The 8,899-nt window shown below is 50.4% G+C and overlaps 1 protein-coding gene across 1 annotated transcript; it reads left to right on the plus strand.

The window, feature by feature from the left end:
* Window positions 1-931: 931 nt before the first annotated feature.
* LOC110573363 (Fc receptor-like protein 2) lies at window positions 932-4,581 on the plus strand (the record flags this gene model as incomplete). The annotated part of the gene is given in 4 exon segments (XM_044912284.1): window positions 932-1,219; window positions 1,518-1,749; window positions 1,751-1,785; window positions 4,312-4,581. Coding segments are annotated over 4 exon segments (825 nt in total), but the record flags the coding sequence as incomplete, so codon positions are not given.
* Between the last annotated feature and the right edge of the window lie 4,318 nt (window positions 4,582-8,899).

Genomic DNA, 8,899 nt, shown 5'->3' on the forward strand with positions numbered 1-8,899 from the left:
TCACCTGCCCTCACCTGGCCTCACCTGGCCTCTCGTGTTCATGCAGGTATCCCGGTGGCCCTCACCTGGCCTCACCTGGCCTCACCTGGCCTCTCGTGTTCATGCAGGCATCCCAGTGGCCCTCGCCTGGCCTCACCTGGCCTCACCTGCCTTCTCGTGTTCATGCAGGCATCCCGGTGGCCCTCACCTGGCCTCACCTGGCCTCACCTGGCCTCACCTGGCCTCACCTGCCCTCTTGTGTTCACACAGGTGTCCCGTGGCTCTCACTTGGCCTCACCTGCCCTCACCTGCCCTCACCTGGCCTCACCTGCCCTCGCCTGCCCTCACCTGCCCTCACCTGGCCTCACCTGCCCTCACCTGCCCTCACCCGCCCTCACCTGCCCTCACCCGCCCTCACCTGGCCTCACCTGGCCTCACCTGCCCTCGCCTGCCCTCGCCTGCCCTCGCCTGCCCTCACCTGGCCTCACCTGGCCTCACCTGCCCTCACCTGGCCTCACCTGGCTTCACCTGGCCTCACCTGGCCTCACCTGCCCTCACCCGCCCTCACCTGGCCTCACCTGGCCTCACCTGGCCTCACCTGCCCTCTCGTGTTCATGCAGGCATCCCGGTGGCCCTCGCCTGCCCTCACCTGCCCTCACCTGCCCTCACCTGGCCTCACCTGCCTTCGCCTGCCCTCGCCTGCCCTCACCTGGCCTCACCTGGCCTCACCTGCCCTCACCTGCTCTCTCGTGTTCATGCAGGCATCCCAGTGGCCCTCGCCTGCCCTCACCTGCCCTCACCTGCCCTCTCATGTTCACACAGGCGTCCCGTGGTTCTCACTTGGCCTCACCTGGCCTCACCTGCCCTCACCTGGCCTCACCTGGCCTCACCTGGCCTCACCTGCCCTCACCTGGCCTCACCTGCCCTCACCTGCCCTGTCTCGTTCACGCAGGCGTCTCGGTGTCGGCAGTGCTCCTGGAGACCCAGCCCCAGGGGCGACAGGTGCTTGCAGGGGAGCGTCTGGTCCTCGTCTGCTCCGTGGCTGAAGGCACAGGGGACACCACGTTCTTCTGGCACAGAGAAGACACGGGGGAGAGTGTGGGGAGCAAGCGCCAGCGTTCCCGGAGAGCAGAGCTGGAGATCCCTGCCGTCGGGGAGAGCCATGCAGGTCGCTACTACTGCACGGCGGACAATGGCCACGGCCTGGCCCGCAGCGGGGCCCTGAACGTCACCGTCACAGGTGAGCAGCGCTCTCCTAATCAGCCAGGGATTGCAGCAGTCTCCCTCTGTGGCAGTGAGGATGTGCCAAGGATGACGTGGGACGGGCCGTGAAGTGGTTAAGAAGCCATGTGAACATGGCAGGAGATCTGTGAGGTGGTGGCGACAGTGACAGATGAGCTAGAGGAGGGGGACAAAGGGACACAAGGCATCCCTCACGGGCTGGAGGGACCCTGCAAGGACCTGGGACAAGGACAGAGTGGGCTGTAAGGCCGTCCAGTAGGAGAGATGCTCTCTGACGTTGGCCCTGTCTCCCTCAGTCCCAGCGTCCTGTCCCGTCCTCACCCTCAGGGCGCCCGGGGCCCAGGCCTTCCCTGGGGACGTGGTGGAGCTTCGCTGCGAGGCCCAGAGCGGCTCTCCCCCGATCCTGTACTGGTTTTATCACGAGGATGTCACCCTGGGGAGCAGCTCGGCCCCCTCTGGAGGAGGAGCGTCCTTCAACCTCTCTCTGACACCAGAACGTTCTGGAAACTACTCCTGTGAAGCCGACAATCCAGCGCAGTGAGGCGGTGCCACTCAGCGTCACAGGTAGGACATGTCCGTATCTCCTTCTAGAGGACCAGCTGCGGTTATGCCAAGCGTCTTTTGCGCTGGGTGATCCTGTGGTCAGGAAACTGGTCTTCAGCTCTTGGGGCTGTGCTCTGCAGGGGCCTTCACCCCACCCACCCCGCCGACCTCTGCAGACCCCCGCCCACCCCGCCCCAACTAGCCTCATCAATACTCAGGAAACGGTGGAAAAACCATGAACAAATTCCGGGATCCAAACTCAACCTCCATAACAACGCTCATTTTACTGACGAGGAAATGAGATTTAGATTCAGTACCTCTCCCAGGTCGCTCTGCCGCTGGCCCAAGGTGGAGCTGGAGGCTAGGGTCAGGAAGCATCGCGGTGGTCACACCACGTGTGCCCTCTAACGCATCACTGTAGAGACGTGCATTATAGGGGTCCTCCTCTGGGAAGTCATCGGGTTCCTGCCGAGCCCTTCTTAGTCACCATGTCCTCGTGGGCAGTAGCTACGTGACTTTCTGGGTTTGGTGTCAGGGAGAGTTTAGCCTCATAGGTATGATTTCAGAAGCACTGCGTGGTCACTGTGTCTGCAGCAGTTTTGTTTTAAACAGTTTTGTGTTGGACTCACGTGCTACTTGAAACGTCTCTGGAATCGGCCGCAAGGACTTCCCAAGCCTGTGAGATCTTGACTCCCAGCGTCAGATCTGCTTTCTTATTAGTCTTTCCAATTTTTCTATCCTTTGTTCCGTTTGCGTGACTTCCTTCTGAATCAGACTGGCCCAGGAGGGTCTATGTTATGGCTCTTTCTCGAGACTCAGGTGCACTTTTATAACTCAAATCTATTTGGGTTTTGGTTTTCTAGTTCATTTAGTTCTAGTTCATCTTCTCCCTCACCTTCAGTATGTTTTCCCTTTTTGCTTTAGGCTTATTTTATGTTACTCCTTCTTTAACTTCTCAAGTAAATGCTTATTTACTCTTCATCTTTATTTGCATGTAGTAAATGCATCTAAAACACATGTTTCTTCTAAGTACTGCTTGCATCTCCCTGTATAAGTTTCAATGTCTAACATTTTCATTTGTTTAATTTCTAAATTATGTGGAATATGGGTTTTCATTCTTTTGTAACTGGAGACTTACAGTTCCTTATGAATAGATTTCACTTTTATCCTTTAGTTCATTAATTTCTTATAGATTTTTTCTTTGTCCTTGTGGTTAAACTTGATTAAAGTATATAGACTCATGACTTTTACTTTGGGGAACTTACTAAAAATGTTTTTATGGCCTAACACACAGTTGTCATTTTTGTAAATGCTATATATGCAATTTGACTTTATTTTATTTATTTATTTTTAAATTTTTTATTATTTATTTGAGAGTGAGTGCCAGCGGGGGGAGTGGCAGAGGGAGAGAGTGAATCCTCAGGCAGACACCCCACTGAGCGCAAAGTCCGACATGGGGCTCGATCCCATGACCCTGAGATCATGACCTGAGCTGAAACCAAGAGTCAGATCATTAACTGACTGAGCTACTCAGACGCCCTTCTATATGGAATTTGAAAAGAATGTGAATTTTCTGTTTGGGATATACAAAGTTTGGTGTTTATTTTTCTATCCGATGAAGCTGGTTGCTTATCTAGTCAGTCTCCACGGTGCCTTATATACGCTTCGTCTTTTCAATCTGTGAGTTTCTGAGAATCACATTCATATGCTACCTGTCATTCTTCCAGGTTTACTATTTCTGCAGGGGCTCTGCTGTGAAGTTGGTAACTGACCATGTCAGATGGGGCACTTTGGTTGCAAAGAATAGAAATGCCATACAAACTGGCTTGAGCCAGAAAAAACCACAAGTGCAGCAGTTGGGAGAGTTGGGGACTGGACGTGGCTTAGTGCGCGGCTGGCTCTTAGGGTCCTGTCCTTTGCCCCCCTCTTTCTGTTGTGTCTCTCCATCATTTTTGTTCTCAGAAGGGAGGCTGGTCACTGACAGCTCTGGGCTCCATCCTTCCTCTCTGCTGGAGACCCTCCAGAAAAGGCCTCCTTACAAATCACTCCAGTTTGGAAAAGCAAACAAAGAAATGGACAGAGCGCAGGCTGACCCTGTGGCGTGTTTGCCCCCCCTGCAGAAGGAGCAGTCTTGGGATGGGTGAGGTCACCAATGGGGTGTGAAGCAGCCCTCAGAAGAAACTGGGCAGCTCAGTCCACCGGAATGCTGGAGTCCCCAGGCTTCATCTCTAGGGAAGACCTAGTTCTAGCCTTCTCTCTGCTTTTCTGAGATCTTTCTGAGCTCCTGAGAATCAAAGCATAAATCCCTATGTCCCTACATTCCTTTGTCTTCAGAATGCAGGGCTGCTTTTCCCAGGGCTCTTTAGGTGGGGGCTGCCCTTGGGAGACGGATTCCCTATGTCAGCAAGCCCTCTACCCCACCCCACACCACCCCCACCAAACAGCTTCTCCTGTTTCCCTCCCACATTTCTGAGTGTGCGCCGACCCCTCTTGTTTGCAGAGCCCCATCCAAAATCCACTTGACAAATGGTCCCCACCGCTGCGAAGGGCGGGTGGTGATGGAACGGGACGGTAGCTGGGGCACCGTGTGTGATGACGGCTGGGACATGAAGGATGTGGCCGTGGTGTGCTGGGAGCTGGTCTGCGGAGCGGCCAAGCACACCCCTGCAGGCCTGCTGTACCTGCCGTTGGCAGAGGAAGACCAGTCCGTGTTTCTTCAAGTGGCCCTTGCAACGGGACCGAGGATGCTGGCTGAATGTGAGCAGGTTGAGACCTTTGACTGTGATCACAGTGAGGATGCAGGTGCAGTGTGTGAAGGTAGGTGAGGGCAGGGCCTGGGGTGGGAACCGGCCATCCAGCTCTGAGAACCTTCTCCCCACTCTCTGCATGGTCACCTCACTGTTCACCACAGCTGTCCCTCCTTCAGAGCTGTCCCTCCTTCTCTATGGGAGAGTGGTCAGGACAGCACCAGAGTTTATGTGAGGTTAGTCCAGGGTCGTGAAGGACTCTCCTATGCGTTCTATTATTAGCCTGTATCTGCCATCTCAAAAAGACAGAACACTGATGCTTTTGTGGCTGTGAGTTGGGCATAATACTAGGGAAATGATTATGAGGCCTCAGAATTCCAGGACTTGAGTGATTTTAATCCGGGCCACACTGCTCATATTGCTCTGCAATCCCATCAGCTCTTCTGAGACCTCTCCCCGAAACAACTCTGCTCATCAGAATCGATCCCAGAATCGGAGGCATGCTGGCTGGGGAAGATCCGGGTGCTGTTTCCGACCTGGGATTCCAATGGGACACGGACCCTGGAAGGCGGGAGGGAAGTCGGAAAGACTCTGGGTCCATCAAGGAAACCAGGCCACAAACCGTCAAGGACAGAGCTCCCTGAGGGCGGAGGTAAAGTCAAGAAAGCCTGGCACAGATCCCAAAGCCTCCGCAGCGCTTGTGCCTGGGTGGAGGCCGGTGGGACCACTTGCCCAATCCCAGCCCCCGCTCTGGTGGAGCACCCCAATCCCTCAGGCCAGGAGTCGGGGACCAGGGTCGGGGAGTCCTGTGGAGAGAAGGTCTTCAGAACCACTGGACCGACGCCCAGCGTCAGAAGCATGTGAAGGCCTGTGGCTCATTCAGGGACATCGCATCAGTGCTGGGTATGGGGAGGGATCCAGATTTGGGGTCAGCTGTGCGGGGCTTCAGGCCTGTCTCCCCCACTCACCAGCCATCTAAGTAGCAAACTTCTCTGACACTCATGATCTCTGTCAGAGAAGTGGGACAATGACTGGTCCTCATGGAACTGGGACTGACCAAACACTCACCACTTACAAAGACCTTCTGTCTGGAAGGAGTCCCGGGCGTGCTCCAGACTGCAGATTTGGGACAGTCTCACCTGGAAGGTGGGGCTGGGGCTCGGGCTGGCCTTCTTCCTTACTCTGGGCCTCACTTCTCGGGGGAGACCCCCTGATTTGTCTGGACAATCTCTTCCTGGACCGTCCCCTCCTTACCACCTTTTTACTTTTCTCTGTAGCATTCTTGCCTCGTTTTTCTTGAAGACTGGCAGGTTTTCTCCCTTTGGGCCTCTCAGGCCTGGGTGGCCCCCAGCGCTGGATGGACTTGAACCCTTCACCTGTGGTTCCCAAAGCCCCTCAGCAGGACTCCAAAATGCCTCCTACCCCAGGGCCTCAACCCCACCTGTATTTGGGGACATATCCAGCTCCCAGAGGAGCCAAACTTGGTGATGCCCTGGACCAGATTTTCCAGTGTCTTCCCAAAGATCTTTGGGGATCCCAGTGCTGTCTCCCTGGAGAGACGTAGCTGCTCCTGAGGACAGAACAAAGGAGATGGGCCCTATATCTGCTAGAAATGTGGGCACTTCATTTCCGTCCTTTTTCTTTTTTAAAGATTTATTTATTTTATAGAGAAAGAGAGAGCAAGTTCGGGGAGGGACAGGGGCAGAGGGAGAGAATCTCAAGCAGACTCCATGCTGACCAAAGAGCCCGATGTGGGGCTTGATCTCACAACCCTGAGATCACAACCTGAACCGAAATCCAGAGTCAAACACTCAACCAACTGAGCCACCCAGACGTCCCTTCATTTCCATTCTAAGTGTCCTGGGAAGAAACTAACTTTTAAAAAATTTCTTTTTAAAACACTGTCTTAAATTACAAATATAAAACACATTAGACAAAAAAGAAAAAGATCAGCCAGGATTCTAAGATTTGGAAGTAACTGCTGTGAATATGCTGATTCTTCTAAAGCATTTTTGTGAACACATGAGTATATTTGAATGATGGTATACTTTTGACTTTATTGTACTGTAAACTAGTATCACTATACTGCTTATTAAATTTAACCATACAATGTTAACAGACATTTTACAGACCTGCGTGTGTGTGTGCATGTGCGTAGGTTTTAAGCTAAGACCGCCCTCTCAAGAAGGAGAATCCTGATTCAAAAGTACCCTTTGTTTTGCTGCGTACCTTGACTGGGTTTGCGTCCGGGTGTGCAGAGTGAAGGGAAGGAAGAAACCACATGCTTCAGGGGGCAACCTGCCCTGCGAGCCCCTCAACTTTACTCATGTCAAGTCTCAACAAACATTTGAGTGGGTGGTTCCTTTTGGACATTAGTAACTAAGTTTTGAATCTGGGTGGATATCAGGAGAAGAAAATTGGACATAAAACATATATATACATATTCCAGACTAGTTACCTATGTTGATAAATAATTACTGAGCCCATATTATGGGCTAGGTTCTACATGTTAGCTCCTTATATTGTTAGTAAAGCTTCAGAAGATTTATTGGTATTTTAACTGTGATTGCAGAAATAATTTAAGACTGTCCTCTTACCTGTAGGAGAATTTGGTATTTTTACAATGTAATCTTCCAGCCCAAGGCCAAACTATATCACACCATTTATTCTGGCTTTGTTTAGATCTGTCATTAGAGTCTTTTTTTTTTTTTTTATCTTTTAAGTTCTACCTATTTCTTGTCAATTTTATTTTTAGACTTTTTAAACTACTGAACCCATTGTATAGAATTTTTAGCCCATCATATTTCCTAGATGTTTGTTTTATTTAAAAATTTTTTTTATCTATTTGAGAGAGAAAGAGAGCACGAGCAGTAGGAGGGGCAGAGGGAGAGAGGGAGAGACAGAATCTCCAGCAGACTCCTGGCTGAGCATGGAGCCGGACTCGGGGCTTGATCCCACGACCCTGAGATTGTGACCCGAGCTGAAATCAAAAGTCGGAAACTTAACAGACTGCACCACCCAGACACCCCCTAGACGTCATGAATTACTGGGTTTTACCAGCTGATTGTGGACCTGGCTCACACAGAATTCTCTTGTCGTCGCTAAGTGTCATTTACTCTCCTCAGGTCTCCGGGTATATGGTCCTATCTGCAGATGGGACAGTCCCGCTTCCTTCTGCTTGTATGGTAGAGCACGTGTTTCCTTCTCTCCCCAAAAGCACTGGCCAGATTTTCCAGAACAGTGTCAAGTACCCGTGAGGATAAGAGGCATCCTTGTTCTGTTCCCAAATGTAACTGCTATGCTGTGTGTTTCACCATTAGCCATGATGCTGGCTTTTAATTTAAGATATATGCACTTATAACATCAAGAAATTACCTTCTATCCAAAATTAATAAGAATTTTATTTACTGTTTAATCCAAAGTAGATGTTGAATTTTGAAAATATCTTTCTGTTATCCTTTAACGTAATACAGTGAATTACTTTAATAGATGCCCTAATAGTGAACAATTCTCACAACTCTACCTGCCTGTGATGTATATTAATTCCCCGCTGATTTCCATATGATGGCATCTTATGGGGGATTTTGCATAGATATTTATAATGAGCGTTTGTCTGTAGCTTTTGATTCTTTCTGTGGAAAGCTTTGATATCAAGGCCGTGTCAGTTTCTTATGCAGTGGTTTTTTTTTTTTTTGGGGGGGGTTTTAATTTTTTTTTATTCTTATGTTAATCCCCATACATTACATCATTAGTTTTAGATGAAGTGTTCCATGATTCATTGTTTGTGCATAACACCCAGTGCTCCATGCAGAATGTGCCCTCCTCAATACCCACCACCAGGCTGACCCATCCTCCCACCCCCCTCCCCTCTAGAACCCTCAGTTTGTTTTTCAGAGTCCATCGTCTCTCATGGTTCGTCTACCCCTCCGATTTCCCCCGCTTCATTCTTCCCCTCCCGCTTCCTTCTTCTTCTTTTTTTTTTTTCCTTAACATATATTGCATTATTTGTTTCAGAGGTACAGATCTGAGATTCAACAGTCTTGCACAATTCACAGCGCTTACCAGAGCACATACCCTCCCCAGTGTCTATCACCCAGTCACCCCATCCCTCCCACCCCACCCCCCACTCCAGCAACCCTCAGTTTGTTTCCTGCAATTAAGAATTCCTCATATCAGTGAGATCATATGATACATGTCTTTCTCTGTTTGACTTATTTCACTCAACATAATACCCTCCAGTTCCATCCACGTCATTGCAAATGGCAAGATCTCATTCCTTTTGATGGCTGCATAATATTCCATTGTATATATATACCACATCTTCTTTATCCATTCATCTGTCGATGGACATCTTGGCTCTTTCCACAGTTTGGCTATTGTGGACATTG

Source organism: Neomonachus schauinslandi, unplaced genomic scaffold (genome assembly GCF_002201575.2).
Source record: "Neomonachus schauinslandi unplaced genomic scaffold, ASM220157v2 HiC_scaffold_942, whole genome shotgun sequence".
NCBI lineage: Eukaryota > Metazoa > Chordata > Mammalia > Carnivora > Phocidae > Neomonachus > Neomonachus schauinslandi.